General features: G+C 39.2%; 2 protein-coding genes across 9 annotated transcripts in view; one reads left to right on the forward strand and one right to left on the reverse strand.

The window, feature by feature from the left end:
- Positions 1–10757, forward strand: part of ezh2 (enhancer of zeste 2 polycomb repressive complex 2 subunit) — a 36020-nt gene extending 25263 nt beyond the window's left edge. For 6 of the 8 annotated variants that reach the window (XM_007906318.2, XM_007906319.2, XM_042331735.1 and 3 more), the window contains 9 exons: positions 259–353; positions 2453–2493; positions 2608–2733; positions 3866–4044; positions 5378–5473; positions 6543–6624; positions 6748–6828; positions 8972–9056; positions 10434–10757. In XM_007906318.2, the coding sequence (XP_007904509.1) occupies positions 259–353; positions 2453–2493; positions 2608–2733; positions 3866–4044; positions 5378–5473; positions 6543–6624; positions 6748–6828; positions 8972–9056; positions 10434–10494 (846 nt within the window). In that variant the 3' untranslated portion in view covers positions 10495–10757. Of the gene's footprint in view, positions 1–258; positions 354–2452; positions 2494–2607; positions 2734–3865; positions 4045–5377; positions 5474–6542; positions 6625–6747; positions 6829–8971; positions 9057–9522; positions 9675–10433 lie in introns of all 8 variants that reach the window. The other 2 variants (XR_006084832.1, XR_006084831.1) reach the window with 2 other exon arrangements.
- Positions 10758–12315: 1558 nt separating this feature from the next.
- Positions 12316–17288, reverse strand: part of cul1b (cullin 1b) — a 64699-nt gene continuing 59726 nt past the window's right edge. Inside the window, exons 15-22 of the mRNA XM_007906316.1 lie at positions 16869–16945; positions 16624–16755; positions 15952–16044; positions 15466–15513; positions 15301–15383; positions 15118–15223; positions 14249–14362; positions 12316–12956 (exon numbers count right to left, since the gene is read on the reverse strand). Coding sequence (XP_007904507.1) covers positions 12876–12956; positions 14249–14362; positions 15118–15223; positions 15301–15383; positions 15466–15513; positions 15952–16044; positions 16624–16755; positions 16869–16945 — 734 coding nt within the window. The 3' untranslated portion in view covers positions 12316–12875. The remainder of the gene's footprint in view (positions 12957–14248; positions 14363–15117; positions 15224–15300; positions 15384–15465; positions 15514–15951; positions 16045–16623; positions 16756–16868; positions 16946–17288) is intronic.

Genomic DNA, 17288 nt, shown 5'->3' on the forward strand with positions numbered 1-17288 from the left:
AAGTGGGGTGCTGCATAAATGCAAGTTGTTGTATTAACTTCCTATTTTCCACACACGTGTATATCAAAGTTCACATGGCATGTAAATTTACACCAAAGCCAGAATACACCCCTTGGTTATGGTTTAGCATTGTTGTTAATCAAGTTATTGCCTTTGAAATGGTGTACTCTGTTTCTGAGAACTGAAGTTTGTGTATGTTTTGTTTAGAATTGCATTTCATATTCAAGCAGTATTTAAACTGCCTCTAATCTTCTTCAGGTGTATGAGTTTGCTGTGAAGGAGTCTAATATCATTGCCCGTGTCCCTGCAGAGGATGCCGATACACCACCAAGGAAGAAGAAGCGAAAGCACAGGTAAGCGTTCTCTCTTTATTACACATACAATATTCGATACTTGGAATAAATTACTGAGAGCTATTCAGTGTGTTAAAGTTTGTTTTGCAGTTGTAGTTTCCAGTCGTCTGCCACATATAGACTCCAACCAAATACTACAGAATGTTATGACTGTCCATGGTTCATATAATTACCTCAAATTGGATTAATGGGACTTCAGAAAGTTTACAAATCTATTCCAAAAGCATTTAGTTTCATTAATACAGTCCTTTAATATTGACCAAGATTTGGAGGTGTATTTTATGTGCAAGGACTTAAATTGTTGCAAATCATCAAACCTATCCTTTCTCTCGCCCTGCAACAATACTTTGCATGTAGGATAATGTCTTGAAGCACTTTAAATCCTGTAAGCTTAGTTTCTTACCACTGAATAATTCATTTGCAATATGATAGTTGACATAATGTGCATATGGAATCATAATAATTCTTGCATTTGGTCCATGCTTTATTAAGTCATTAAAACATATCTACAACTCAGTGTTGACAAAACGGAAGCCATACTCATTGGCTTCCGTCAACTTCTTCTATCCTGTAGCTCTGACCTCCTCAACTTCCTCGGCCCTCAGACTTACTGAACCAGTGCGCAATGTAGGCATCAGGTTCGACCACAGCTGTCCTTCCTTCCCCACATCCAGTCCCTGACCAGGACCGCCTTCCTCCACCTCCGCCATATTGCCCGCCTCCAACAGTACTTTCATCCAGACGTAGCCGAAACACTCGTCCATGCGTTCATCGGGAGTATGGCCCAAGGTGCTGACCAGTCAGAGATTAGGACCCAAGGGTGGGTTGGGGGGGAAGGGCAGGCTTGGGATGAGGGAGGCAGAGAGGTAGGAAGGTGGCTGAAGACACGGTCGAAAAGGAAGATCTTGAGTCATGTCTTGAGAGAGCAAGGCAAAGGGATTGTGGGATGGAGTTCCAATGGGTGGAGGCAAAGAGGCAGAAAGCAGGTGGCCTGAGGGGTGAGGCAGTAGCGGAGTCGGGCAATGTTGCAGAGGTGGGGGAAGGCAGAGTGGATTATGGCACGGATATGGGGGGGAAAGGATAGTTGAGGATTGAACAAGACACCCAGGTTCCCGAATGGCTTGGTGAGGTGGATTGTGCAACCGAGACTGCGGATGCTGCCAGTGTCTGAGGCGCTGGTGTGAGCCAATCAGAAGGGTCTCGGTCTTGCTGACGTTCAGCTGTAGAAAATTGGCTCTCATCCAGGACTTAATGTCTGACAGACAATCTGTCACGATGTCAGTTGTCGAGGGTGGAGTGGTCCACAGTATCGAAGGCAGCAGAGATCACTGGTCACAGATGGACAGGGTATCGTTTGTCACCTTGACCAGAGCAGTTTCCGTTCTTTGAACAGCACGGAAATCCGATTGGAGGGGCTCGTGAAAGGAGTGGTAGGAGAGGAAGGAGCGAAGCTGGGAAGCAACGGCTCTTTCAAGGACCTTGGAAAGTAAAGGGAGGTTGGAGATGGACCGGTAGTTAGAAAACAGGGATGGGTCCAGGGTAGGTTTCTTCAGGATGGGGGTGATCATAGCTGTTTTTAGGGGGATGAGAACGGTGCCAGGTGATAGGGAGAGTTTGATGGTGTCGGATAGCAGAGGGGCAAAGAGGTGGAGCTGGGAGGTAAGGAAAGGGGTGGAGATGGGGTCAAGGGAGCAGGTGGTGTGTTTCATGCTGGTTATGGTAGTGATGAGAGAGGAGGAGGAGACTGGTTTGAAGATGTGGAAGGAGGGATGGGTAGCAGTCGGAGTGTGGAGGGGAAAGATGGGGAGGGAGAGGCAGTTGGAAGGCCAGAGGCAGCTGATTGGATACCCTTGAGTTTGGACTCAAGAAAATCCAGCATCTTCTCAGTCAGAGCTTGAGGAGAGAATGGGCGTGGGAAGGTGGACGCTGGAGCCGGTTGGTGGTGGAGAATAGGAGCCCGGGGTTGTCCTTCGCCTCCAAGATTATCTTGGAGGAGAAGGACGATACGTCAGAGGTGAGGGTGGATTGTTATGTTTTGAGATACTATGGTTATTTTCATTTATTATTTCTCATCAGTATATTGTAATTGTCTGTTTCAGATTGTGGGCTGCACATTGCAGAAAGATACAATTAAAAAAAGGTTAGTGTTTTGACTTTCTCACGCAGTATAATGCTATCCATAAAAAAACCTGAAGCAATCCATTTTGTTTTTTGCTCGTCAGTTTATTGACTGCTTTTTGGATGCTTTATCTAGATGGTTCATCAAATCATGTTTACAACTACCAGCCTTGTGACCACCCACGTCAGCCCTGTGACAGCTCTTGTCCTTGTGTCATGGCTCAAAATTTCTGTGAAAAGTTCTGTCAGTGCAGCTCTGAGTGTAAGTATAATATAGCAGTATCATTTGAATAACATTTCTGGAGTCATTATTGTCTGGAAGATTTGATGTTGCGTTTGGCCAACGATGACCACAATCCCTGGATACAACAGCGTTCTCGCCATCATTGATCAATGTAGCTTTTCCAAGTAGCTTTAAACAAATAGGTCTTCAGGCTGTACTCAGTTTATGTTGAGAATAGAAGAATTGTGCAGCACAGGAATGGTCCATTTGGCCCATCAGGTCTGCTGGTGTTTTTCTTCACATGACCACATGATTTAATTCCATTTTCATACTTGTTGTCCATACACTAAATTCTCTTTTTCAAATATTTATCTAATTTCCCTTTTAAAATTTATGGGCAGACATCAGTTTATGATACATAATTCTACATTCCAACCGTCAGGGGTTAAAAGATTTTTTTAATATTCTCCCCTTTATAATCAGCAGTTATACTGTTATTGCAATGTGCCAGCTCTTTTTCTCTGACTCACACAATATAACATTGAATGAGCAAATCCTCATGTTGCTACTTTAAATTTGGCTTGACTAAAACTTCCCATTAGGTACAATGTGCACAATAAAAAGATTTTTGCTTAACTTCCAGGATTTCAATCCTGCTGCAGATATGTCATTATCTGAGTAGTGAATATGTAGTGCTCTACTGCAATTCCTTCTTGTTATCTTTGTGTTTCCTTTAAGGTTTGGGTGATGTAGGTCTATAAAATAAACAGACTTCAGTGTAACCCTGTTAATTGTTCTTCAGCTGTGGCACAGGACCTGGTCATATGATTGGGGTTTAAGTCGTGTCTTTCTCTAAGGTGGTTTGGGGTTTTTATGGATACCACGTATAGTGTGGGGGGGAACTGCAGGGTCGCATGATTATATATTGTGTTGACATTGTATATTGACTTTTAACTGCAAATCCTGGATGTTTTAGATGCACATTTGATGCATTTTTTTCTATTTGTATTTGAATTTCTTACTTCTGTATATTCAACTCATAAATATTTTTTTATTATGAATATTAGCTGGTGAATGAATACAGTAATATCGTGGGGCAAAATGCCAATAATCTTTGTAGCTTTAAATGCTACATTAAAGTCGTCAGTACAATATAATCTTCCTTCACCAGGTCAGAACAGATTTCCTGGCTGCCGTTGCAAGGCTCAGTGCAATACCAAGCAGTGCCCTTGCTATCTTGCGGTGCGTGAATGTGATCCAGACCTATGCCAAACCTGTGGAGCCGCTGACCACTGGGACAGTAAGAACGTCTCCTGTAAAAACTGCAGCATTCAGAGAGGGTCCAAAAAGGTGATATTGATATAGTCCTGAATACTTTGTGCATTTTTGTGTAACTTGCACCATGTTGGTATGATTGGTGATAATTGTGCAGTGTCGTAGAGGAGTGGTAGCGCGCTCACCTTGCAAACGAGAGGACCTGGGCTTGATTCCCTTAGGCAAGTTTCCTTACTGCACACGCCTCTGTTCACCCAGCAATAAGTAGGAACCCAGTTGTTAGTCGATTGGCAGATTGCTTTCTGTGGGTAATAATCTGGGCTAATAGAAAAGTACGGACGTTTTTGCCGCACAAAAAAAAATGCGGAGTGCTTTACGAATCTTGCGGAGGGATTTTCTGAATTTTTGCAGGGAAATTGCAGGGCTTGGTTGGTATTATTGAGGTACATTTTTTCACTTTATTGATTTTTTAAAAAAAACTAAACATAAGGAAATAACACATTAGATTGTTGCAAAAAAAATTATGAATTGCTTTTTAAGAAAAACTGGGTTGCCATTTTGGGAGTGGGGGCGGACACCAACGAGGCTAAGGGGAGATCGGGGCCTGCACCGCACAGAGACCCAGAGAGATTCTCGCACACAGTCAGAGACCCAGAGAGACACACACACAATCGGAGACCTAGAGAGAGACACGCGCACATTCTGAGACCTAGAGAGAGACACGCACACACTCGGAGACCCAAAGAGACACACACACTGAGACAGAGAGTGAGACGCACACTTACAGAGACAAATTTTCAGAGAGAGTGATGAATGATATTTTGTATTACAAGAGGACATGATAATTCTGAGGCTTCAGTCCAAATTTCTTCCCTAAATAATGTCATAGTTTCTCTATCAAAAAGAAAACCATTTTGCTTGTGGTATGAATGATGGGGATGGCCCTACAATGAGTCAGATTTGCTGGTTTCTCGTGCTGAGAAGTGAAAACATGTTGAATAGTGCTATCAGCAAATCCTGCTGCAAAGTGAAATGATGAGAGAAGAGATGCTGAGTACATTCATCCCACTTTTAAACTGCAGCAAATCTGTATCTTTGTGATAATACTTTTTATACAGGATGAATCAGAAGTCCTTACTCAGTTTTTAATTATTACTGTTTTTTTAAAAGACACTATTCATAGATATTGTACAGCTATTACAGAATATTTTTTTGTCACCGAGTTGATGTGTGAAGATCTACATGGCATGCAGTTTGAATATCTCATATTGACCTACGCGTAAAGACTTGATTTACCCTGTATATAGAATGCAAAGCGTTTTTGAAAACGTAATTGATAATTTCATCAGTGACTGTAAAATTAAATGTGCTTTGCTTTATTCTTGTTTTCTTTATTCCTACACAACAGCACTTATTGCTGGCACCCTCTGATGTGGCTGGATGGGGGATTTTCATCAAAGAACCAGTGCAGAAAAACGAATTCATCTCTGAGTACTGTGGAGAGGTTAGTTGAAAAAGTCAATTACTTAACTATTAGTTATTAATTCATTTTGGAATTATCTCATTCCAATATGCTATTTCTGAAGGATATTTCTTTTAGCCACATGTGGAGTCTTGTAGCTCAGTGGTTAGAGCACTCGCCTCGCAAGCGAGAGACCTGGGTTTGATTCTTGGCAGGGCCAAATGTTGGGCAGATCTCCTTACTCCACTCGCCTCTGTTCACTTATCAGTAAGTAGGAATCCGGTTGTTAGTCGATTGGCGAATCGCTTTTCTGGGGATAATAATCCCTAAGAAAAAATATTAATAATAATTTGATCACTCAATCCATGACTGTTTGTGGGGCACTGCTATGCAATTGGCTGCTGCCGTTCGCCCACAAGTATACAATTCACTTTACAGTATATTCTGTGAAGCGCTTTGAGATGTCTAGAAGACGTGAAAAGTGCTATCAAACAAGAATTATTATAAGTACTTTAAGTGGAGTGTAAGATGAGATGGATTTTTTGAATAGTGGAGCTGGGGAGACTGTCGGAGTGCGTTTGAGTAATCTATGCGGGAGGTGACAAACGCATGCACAAGGGTTTTGGCTGCACTTGGGCTAAGGTGAGATCAGAGGCAGGCAATGTGGTGGATGTGGCGGAAGGCTGGATGTCTGCCAGACAAGCTGATGTCTGGTCAGGGATGGAAAGTGGGGGACGAAGGACAGCTGGGGGTCAAACCAGATGCCTAGATAGCATCCTGGTTCAGTGAGTCCGAGGGAGAGCCCAGGGAGGTTCAGGAGTTTAGATCCGCGGGAGTGAAGACATTGACGGGAGCCAAGGAGTATGGCTTCCGTCTTGTCCATATTCAGCTGCAGGAAGTTTGCACTCATCCAGGCCCTGATGTCTGCCAGACAAGCTGGTAGAACATCAGCGGACCTGGAGTCGATGCTGGAGAAGACAAAGTAGATTTGTGTATCATCCGTATACATGTGGAAGTTTAACCTGTGTCTGCGAATCACATTGCCAAGAGGACGCATATAAGATGAGGAAAAATACTTCAAAACTAATATTTTAAATCCTTTTTTTTGTAGATCATATCTCAGGATGAGGCTGACCGCCGAGGCAAGGTGTATGACAAGTACATGTGCAGTTTCCTCTTCAACTTGAATAATGGTATGGAAGTTCTCAATTCGCACAAACCGTTTAAATGAAATTGCATTCAAGGAAAATTTAAATTGCAGGCACTATCCTGTAAGTGTGTAAAAGAAACATCTTTTTCCAATGCTTTTCTTTCAGACTTTGTGGTTGATGCAACACGCAAGGGTAACAAAATACGTTTTGCAAATCATTCAGTCAATCCTAATTGTTATGCCAAAGGTAAGTATTTGAGATGTTCTTTATTTTTATGCTCATTGAAGGTGAGCTGAGAATCAATGTTTGGTTTTGGAAACCTTTTAGGCACCAGGTGGCACTCGCTTGCGAGGTGAGTGCTGTAAACCTTTTAGGCACAGGCATTTTTGGCACTGAACTGCAGTGATCTGACATTGGGTTCAAAATAACTACCATTAAGTGGGGGAATCTACAGTTGATCATAGCTTCAAAGTCCATCAAGACTAGGTGTCTGAGCTTGTTGAAGCTTGTAACCTCCTTCCGCACTTCAAAAAAAAATCAGGATCTGAAAACCAGAAGTGAAGTCGGGAAGTTCTTGTGAGAATGGGATTGAGGCATATTATTGGGGCAACCCGGAGAGAGCTTTAAACCATGAAAGAGTTCACTTTGTATCAATAATATGCCTCAATCTCACAAGAACTTCCCTATTTCAGTTCTGGTTTCTAATTTCTTTGTTGTTTGTTAGGTTGGATTGGGTTTGAACCCACAAATGAACAGGTGGTGTTTAACTCATTTTTGTATTATTTCATACCAATGAAAGATGTGTTGGAAAAACATTTAAGTTTAAACTCTAGGTGGTAGCCTTATGTAGTTCGATTTAGAACACTCCATTTTGAGTTGCTGTATTTCTCATTTTAGTTAAATTTCCATGCGAAAAGCTAATCTTCCGAACAGAGGGAAAATGTAAGACAGTCCCTCTTTTTGCATTCATACTAGCTGTGTAAATCTCCACTAGCCTGGGCTACCTGTCTTTGTACAGTTAAGTTATTACCATGAATTGAATTTCATAATACCACCTCCTCACCATTTATGGTATTGGTGATTTGATATACCCTAGAAGTTTAGAGGATCCAGATTTTTTTGATCTGTTGGGGGGGTGTTTGAACCTTGACAACAGGCTCAGAATACACCCTGTACACCGAGCCTTGATAGACTTTGATGCTCTGATTCACTGTAGATTCCCACTTCTTAATGGTGATTATCCTGAACCCTATGGCTCAGTTCCAAAACCTTTACAGCTAAACAATGCGAAACCTACATACAACAAATTGCATTTGTATAGCGCCTTTCACCTCAGGAGGAGGTTCCAAGGTGCTGGACAGTCAGGAATCTGCATCCGAGATAATGATTGGGACCAGGAGGGGTGGAGGGTGAGGAGGGTGACTGAAGTTTGCATGGTTGAAGAAGAGGGTCTTGAAGGAGGGAAGGGTGGGGGCAAGGTGCAGGGATTGTGGGATGCAGTTCCAGAGGGTGAGGGCAGAGACTGAAGGCCTGCCCACCAATGGTGGGGTGGGAAAAGTGGGGGAATGAAGCAGGCCGGAGCCTCAGTGGCTCGGGTGTTATTCAAGGTCTGATATTATCTGCCAGGTTATATTCCTTCCCCGCAAGACATTCCATCTTTTGGGTGTTATATGGGCTTTGATTTACTCCAGTAGAACTGATTATCTGCACTAATTGGGAGCTTTTGTGGTTAAGCAAACTGTAAAATGCAAATTGGCTACAGAGTTATTTTGTCACCATAGTACTGCGCCAACCCTCTCTCTCCCTACCATCACCCCTTCTGAATACTGGCAAAATAAAACTTGTGGGTACATATGTTCAAAATTGCTGGGATTGGTGCAGCAACCTTGCGTGCAACTTTGCACATGTGTTAAGTTTATGCCAACCTACATCCACTTTGGAACCCATGCTGTTCTATATGTGTGAGCTTAAGATAAGACACTTCAATTCTGGTAAATCTAAAAATAAAATGCATAAAAATCAATGCTTTTTACCAAGTTTACCACCTTCCCTTGGCAGACAAATTGAGCTATAACTGTTATAGGGACCTCAGCATTCCAGATAATAAATGTTTGGACAGCAGGGGAAATGCATAGCCAAGTGATCCCAACAGGATAGGATAACTTGGTTTTATATTCCCATGGTGAAAGAATATATCGAAGATCGTGTTCTGTTGGCCATGTTATGTTAGTTGATTTACAGCAAATTTAGAATTCCTTCAGGATTCTACTGTTTAATGAGATAAGATTCTCATTCACGGATTTGTTACTGTGTCCATGAACAAGGTTTGCAAATCAAAAGTACCCTTAATGAAGCATAAACATACAGATCTCATTTTTCTTTGATTTAGTAATGATGGTTAATGGAGACCACCGAATAGGCATTTTTGCTAAAAGAGCAATCCAGACTGGAGAAGAGTTATTCTTTGACTACAGGTATGAATGTCCTGGTGTTGCACAACAGTTAATTGGAAAAATAAAATCTTTAATGCAATTTAAAAATTCAACAGGTGATTAATTCTGTAGTTTTATTCACCTTCTGGTTATTAGAATGTAATGCGAGATACCCCATGATTAAGATGTGCATTTTTCACATAATCTGTGAAATTCAGCAGACAAACTGATTGACTTTGTAATATTAGGCTGGGGCAGGGTCGGCGAGACAAGTGCACAACATCCCATATAATTTGCGTTTGCCAACTAATGTGGAAAACGTATGAGTTTGAAAGACTCCAACAAAAGCATTAAAGTGCTTAAGGAATGTCAATGAATCTGCACCGGTTTTACTTTTTATTATCAGAAATGTTTCTCAAAGTAAAACGTGTTTAGCTTCACTGACTTCATTTAAAGTGCCTTAATGGTTACGTTGTGTTCTTTCTTAATAAAACTCTACTTTTCCAAGTTAGGTGGCAAATTTGAATTATAGTGAAACCTAGTGCGCTGGTTCCTCGACCCACCTCCTGCTCACCTTCCCCGACTCCAAATGTACACAACCTGCAGCAAAAGTTTTCACGAGATCGAAGAACTTAAGGATCCACAAATGCACCCATGCAGGTAAAACACTGGCTGTCTGGCGACTACTGATCTTGGGCCTACAGAAAGCTCTGTGTCGTAATTTAATCTCACAAGTGGGGGAGCTACCTGAAAATATAAAACTGCAGTAGTTACATTTTTTTATAACCATTCTTTCAAAAAGTTGCTATTTGATTTTTGGTAAATGGCCCATCTGAATGTCAAAGTTCATAGGAATTTACTGTTCTGGCTTTAAACAAAAAATAATTTAATGTTGCTCTAAATTTTTCCAGACTGAAAATATCCAAACACACATTGTAAAACACGTTAAAATAGCAAAGGCATTTGTGCTTGAAAAAGTTGCACTTTATTAGATTTTAGTTTAGAATTAAACTTTCCATTGTTTTTTAAAAAGCTATTTATCCTTTCACAGATCTGTTTAAAAACTTTCCAGAATAGGCAGTGGAGTTGAAAATCCTCTATTTGGAAATCTTGATGTGCTGGTGGATGTGTATTGCCCTAAACCTGTGTGTGGGGGTGGATTCAGCTCTGAACTGCTGGAGCAGAGTTCCTTTGTGTTTATGCACAATCTGTTATGCAGGATTCAATATTTTGGAATCCTGTTGTGAATACTATATTTTTGACCCCAGTGTCTAAGGGAGATGGCTTCACATGGGATGTAAAAATAGAAGTGACTTGTTGCTACAGTGTTAATATACTTGAGTTTTTAATATTATTCTTCACTGCATTTATCTGGTAATTTTGCGGAGTATAATTCAAATTATTTTCTTTATTTTTTAGGTATAGCCAAGCTGATGCCCTGAAATATGTTGGTATAGAAAGAGAAATGGAAATCCCATGAATTTCAAACTGCCTCAGATGAAAGCCAATGGCAGCTGGTTTTGTATTTCAGGATTTCTATGTACTGTATGGAGAAACGTATATTTGAAGCAATGCTGTTTTTTAAAAACAATACTGTGACAATAATTTATAATATAACAAATTCCAATGACCTTTGTAACATTTTTAAAAGCTGCCAGGTTTTTTTATATTGTGCATTGGCTATACACTAGTGTGGTGATCTGTCAGTGGAAATATAACAAATAAAACTTGAATTTTAAAATGTGTTGACTAAATTGTGAAGATGCTTTACTCAAATTGATCTTGAGAGCTGGTTCTGGAAGCATGAGATCAAATGAGTGCAGAGCCTTCATCAGGACCTCTGAAGTATTGAATGTCTGGGTTTAAAATGAGTGATGGGAGGAATACATGTATGTCTGAACAGTATCATCAGAGTCTAATTTCAGCACTCGCTATTTTACATGTCCAAGGTATTTGCCCCATTTGTTTTGTAACAATACAAACCTTACATTTTTATAGCACCTTTCAAGGTGGGAAGAAATCAATACAAGTAAAATTTGCACCTGGAGTGGGGACATGAAGTGCCTGGTGAGCAGAGAGTGGGGTAAAACTGCATTTATATAGTGTCCTTCATGCCAGACCATGTTGTGGCATTGCTTAAAACTCAATCCTCTAGGGGAATGAGGGTGGTAAGACTGGTTTGTTAGTTTAAAATACTACTTGCATTTGATATAGCACCTTATCACATCTTTGAGGCATCTCAACACTTCAAAGAATACACTAAAGTGAATTGATTGTACCTTGTGGGTAAAACACAGCAGCGTCCCGCAGACAGTTGTGGACTGAGTGTCCCAATATTTTTGAAGGAATTATTGACCCCCAGAAAAGCAATCTGACAACTCCTATTTATTGCTAGGTAAACCAGGATGTGGAGTAAGGAAACTCACCCAACATTTCAACATTTGCTCTAAAGTGTGGAGACTATTTAATAGGTAACCACAGCAATAATTGTACAATCAATTTTATTTGGTAAACTGTTAGCTAGGCCATTGATAGAAACTGAATAGTGCATTGGGATCTTTAACTTCCACCTGAACAGACAGAACCTGTTTAATGTTTCGTTAGAAAGACAAAACCTCTATCAATGCAGCAGACATTGTCCAAGGTATTTGCCCCATTTAGGGCTTTGGGACATCGTCCCAATGTGAAAGGCACTAAATTGTATTCACTCTTGATTCAAAGTCATGATGTGGGGTTTGAACCAACAACCTTCAGACTGAGAAAATAGTCGTTTCAATTGAGCGAGACTCATACCTAAGTTTACATACATTAATGTTAGACACCAATTGTTCTTCACAATGAACAGCCTCAACTATGAAGCTAGTTCAAGAATGAGGAAAATCATACAAACTCCTGGTAAACATTGTACAAAAAGATTTGAAAGAAAAATTGCAAGGCTTCTATATGATCACTCCCTGCATTTAATCTTTTGCATCTACTTATATAGATAAAACTAGCTTGAGCATCTATACTCCAGCAACTGTTTGGTTACAAAGTCAAATTACAACAGCTTGCATTTATACAGCATCCTTCATGCATGATCAGCATCTCAGAGCACTGCCCAAGGACAGAGTTGAACACTGAGAAGGGGGAGGGAATAGATGACTGATTAGACTGATGCATATAAAAAGTTTGCACACTATAAACATTGATTAGTTTTTTTATATGGATCAACAACAGACAACCATATTCTATAAAAATGTTTGTGAATACACTTCTGGTTTGGGCTATTTCTTTAAAACCATAAAATTAAATCACACCATTTACAGAAATCATTAAATTTTTATTTATCACACATTAAAAAATGAACCACACTATACAAATGGTTTTTCTCTTAGCAGATAACAATGCAGATTACACATTTTCTACGGGCCAGTTCAGACTTACTAGTACGCTTTTGGAAAGTGCTGCCAACATTGCATTCATAAATTAGTTTTCCTGCTGCTCCTTACGTTCAGAGCAGTCGCGGCCATGTATAGTTGAAGTAAGGTTTTTAAATGCAGATAGGCAGTAGCATGCAACCCCTATGTAGAAGGTTCAATTCCTTATTTTATTGAATTAAGGTTAGGGGTTTCTTTCGCTATTTACACATTGAAATGTAGCAATCCTGAGAACAGTTCTGTAAAGTAAAGGTTGTGACTGGCTGGTGGTTTCCGCTCTCACAGTTTAAAGGGAGGTCCAGCGGGCAGCAGACTGGCTGCGATGAGTTCGAGAATGTAATCGTGTACATTCCCATCTTTATCACAAAACTAACAGCATTCTCTGTATTCAGAGCCAATATGTCTTAGGAATGAAGTTTTTATTCAGACACTTGTATAATATTTAAGCCAAATAACTGTAGGTGTCCTTTTCCCCATCCACACGCTCCAAATACTCCTTTTCTATCAGTATGTCGATGCATTTCTGTAAGAGGAAAAATGTGGTATTTAACACAGTACCAAACGAGCACAATCCTAGTTTATTACCAGGAGTTTGTACTATTTATGATTTATTTCAATCCTCCCGACTTGAAAGGCGCTCTATAAATGGAATCTTGTTGTTGTATTTAGTTTCAAATTTCTACAGAAAGTGTACACATGAGAAAAATAATGCGAAAATGTACAGGTGTTCCAACTCACTTCACATTTGAATGAAATTCAAAGGAATTTTTTAAAATTACCATTCTCAGCAAGTGTTCGAGCATTTACATAAACTTTGTAAAGCAATAAGTATGATTTGCATGTAGCTAACCTAGTATTTAAAGTGTGATGAGGATAATGATAGGAGTATTAACATGGCAAACAAGATTTTATGTATCCTTTGGCTGTTACCATACAATCTCAAGCAACTGCTAAAATTGTTTGAAATTGCAAACCTGGAAATTCACCAGTTCTTCTGATTGTTCTGTGGCTGCCTTTAGGGGTAATACGTATTTTTTATTTACATTTTGTAATTACATGCATTCAAATAGTATTGTAATTGTATTCAGGAATTGGCAAGCATAAGCCACCCTGAGGTACACATTACCATCCTGTTATTATGCTTCTCAAGATAATATTCATTCTTGGTTATAGATGCAAACAAGTTGAAGTAGTAATGTCCAATTGCAAAGTAATGTTACTTTTTTTTATTGCAACACTGATATAACAAGATAAATTTCCCTTTGCACTGAAGTAAGTTTTACAACAACAACAAAATTACATTTATATAATGCCTTTAATATCCGAAGGACATCCCAAGGCGCTGGACAATCAATATAGAAAGCAGACATTGCAATTTGGGACATCCTCCCAATGAAAGGCACTACACCAAATGTAAGGATTTATTGTTATTCTTCAGTTCTGATGGATATGGGTTGCCAAGATACACAATGTTAATGATACATTTACAACAAACAATCTGATACAATGACTAGCTTTAACAGGTATTTCATTAATATTTGGTTGTTATTAGTAAGTGGCACCATTCTATAAGCAGCTTTAAAAGTTCACAATTTTTGGGACAAAAAGCATGCAACTTTACAGCATTTATAAAATTCATTAAAAAGAATTACATTTGCTGTGCACTGTGAACACAATTTAAAATTTTAATTTTGTCAGAGGTCTTCGTATGTGTGTAAAAAAAATGGAAATGAGCTTCGTAACTTCACACATTTATAAAAAGACGGTGTCATGCAAGTGATTTGATCAATGAATTGCTTAATAGGCTGTACTAACCTTAATGACGGGGACCCTGGGCTTGAACCTGGAGGAAAGCTGGTTCAGTACCTCCGCCAGCAACTGCTGGTGTTTCAGAATCTTTCGCATCTTCATGATTCGCACAATCGCAGCCTGGAAGAAACATTAGTGTTCACCACTTATTCGAGAAACTGCAGCTTAGCGGGGAATCACACCACATAACAGAACTACAAATATTCATTGTAAACTTGCAGTATTTTCCAACTTGCTGATGAAAGGTAACAATTTTAAATTGCAGTCGAGTAGCATTCCTTAATAGGAATAAAATCATTTACAATGAAAATAAATGTCTTACAGTGTTTTTGTGAGAAGAAAAGCCCAGCAACAGGAAGTTGAAAAAAAGGGCAGGCAACTTTTTAAAATCGGTTACCTTGCAATGACGGCATTTTCCAATAGCCTGCAGATTTGGTACAATATGACAAGTTGACAAATTAAAATTCCTGCAGTTTTATAATTTGATGAATTTCTACAAACTAAACTTTGCCATAAATCCTGAAGCACTATGACAAAGACTCCAACTATTATTCCTATAGTTTCTGAGCCTATAGATGTAAGAGAACTGTAATAAACCCCATTAACCTCAGCTTAGGTGACTAACTGTGTGAAGTGCTTTGAGTCATTCTTCCTACAGGAAGTGCGCCATATAAACGTAAATTGTAATTTAAAAAAATGACCCGACAAATGTAAATCCCTTTAGTTTTTAAAAAAGGGATATGGGGATAGGGCGGGTAAATGGAATTAGGTTAAAAGATCAGCCACGATCGTATTAAATGGCGGGGCAGACTCGAGGGGCCGAATGGCCTACTCCTGCTCCTATTTCTTATGTTCTTATTTCCAAAAAGACCTACTTGAATCAACAACTTCCTATCTTCTTCGATGTTTTTATGTGTAGTTTCCTGCTCTTGCTTCTGTTCAGTCTTCATCGGTACATTTATGTTCACCCTCAGCTTTTTACTAAAATGAGAAGTAAAGTTTAGCAAATATGATTCATAGCAAACAATTAACAGTCCTAGTGCTTTAACATCACTTACTTTTTGTACCCCAAGTACAATTTGATTAGCGTATCAGGCTTCATTTCTACTTCATCCACATTTGCATTTTCATCTTCCAAAACCTTAAAAAAGGACCAATCCATTAAAATCCATTACACACTTTAGCATCTATTCTGTGGCAATATCCACTGAATCAGCACTTACCAGTAATTTTGACTTCAACAATATCTGTAAAACTTGTACCAATATGTCCTGCAATACAAAAGAAATTCATATAAATGTGCAATTTTAAAACTATAATAATTTCTTGTTTTGCGAGTTACGAACATGTTATGTGTTTCTTACAGATTATCATTTATATTTTGTTTTCTTTCAATGTAGAATTATTTTCTTTTGTTGTATGCAGTGAAAACAGCCTTTTACAAGACAAATTATTTTTTTAAAAATTATGACAGAACCATTGTGAACCACTGCAACAAGGCACAATTCTGCACAAACGGCACTATATAAATGCAAGTTGCTATTGTTGAATCAATTTTCTGCACACATTAAACTATTATATCATAAAATAGTATCTTCACTGTTAAACAAATTACTGCCGATTGCATTTCCAACATTAAAAATGCACTTAATATTTCCTGCTGTGCCTGAATTAAAGAGTAGCGCAATGACATCACTGGCTGTACACACCATTTTGATTTGAGTGCTGTCTGTTAATTGTTGGACAGTGTAGGCGTCCTCTGTGTTGTACTGGAGTAGGATTGCCATCTGGAATGTAGATGCCTTTAGAAGAAAAGACATAGGAGTATTTATAATGATATTCAGAGTAATTTTCACTTGTAATAGGGAATAAAAGTTAAATCAAGGCTAATGCCTACTGTAATTAAATGATGGAAGATCTAACTTCAAGACTTCAATCATTATGCCCTCCCCTTTTCTAAATCTACACAATTTTATGCAGACTTAAATGGCAATATGGAACTTGCTGCCAGAAACTGTGGTTGAAGTCCGTGCATTTACGAGGAAACTCAATGCAATACACGAGGGAGAAGGGAACAGATGGATATGGGGAGAGACTAAAAATGGGGGATTAAGATGGGCTCACATGGAGTATTAATACAGACTGCCTGGGCTAACTGACCTGAAATAGGTCATTCTATGTCGTGTATAATCTACTTGTTAAGTTTGGTAGAAATAGTCTGGTGTTAAAACCTTTGACAAATTCGAATTTAAATATAAAACAAATAAAGTTGCACAGAAATAATTTCTTAATCAAAGTCTAACCAGCTGTGTGGAACACAGGTTCAGAAATAGGCCATTTGGCTGATCTTCTCTATTTTATTAGTTCATCACACAGCTCACCTGTAAAGTATATCTGTTCTTGAAGCAATTTGTGACCAGCTCCCCTTTGGACAGCTGATACAGCCATGTCAGTTTCCGACCACTGTGCCGACTGGCATAGAACGCTGTGAATCTCTGGTAACTGCGCTCCAACTGCAGTCAGACAAAACGGAGGTTTATTCAATGTATCTACATTTACTTCTAATACCATTCATAGACTGTTAAAATATTATGTAAACTATACAGCAAATATAAATCAAATTTACCTCAGACGGGAGGGCAAATGTACAGGACTGCTGAAAGGGCCAAGAGCCAGAGCTCAGAACCTGTATACTGAAATCCACTAAAAGTGTGTGTGTGGAAGAGAGAGGGGGAGAAACACAAAGGGAGAGAGAGACACATTATCAAAATGTACTTATTTACAAGGTAAACATTTATGCAAGAGAAAAAACTGTGCTTCATACAACATTACATGCAGAACTGTTAAAGCAGAAGGAAAGTCCAGGAGCAGGATATTGTTTTCAAGTATTCTGTACTTCTACCAACTTATATTTGAAAAACAGCCAAAACAAGACCCATTACCGTATAATCCTTGCATTTGCATTGTTGAAATAGACTCATTTTGGTCTGTTTTTTTGCACTCATAGCCTATGTTCAGATTCCAGTGTTGTACTGGGGAGCACTGA

The sequence above is a fragment of the Callorhinchus milii genome, unplaced genomic scaffold, assembly GCF_018977255.1.
Source record: "Callorhinchus milii isolate IMCB2004 unplaced genomic scaffold, IMCB_Cmil_1.0 Scaffold2, whole genome shotgun sequence".
NCBI classification, from domain to species: domain Eukaryota; kingdom Metazoa; phylum Chordata; class Chondrichthyes; order Chimaeriformes; family Callorhinchidae; genus Callorhinchus; species Callorhinchus milii.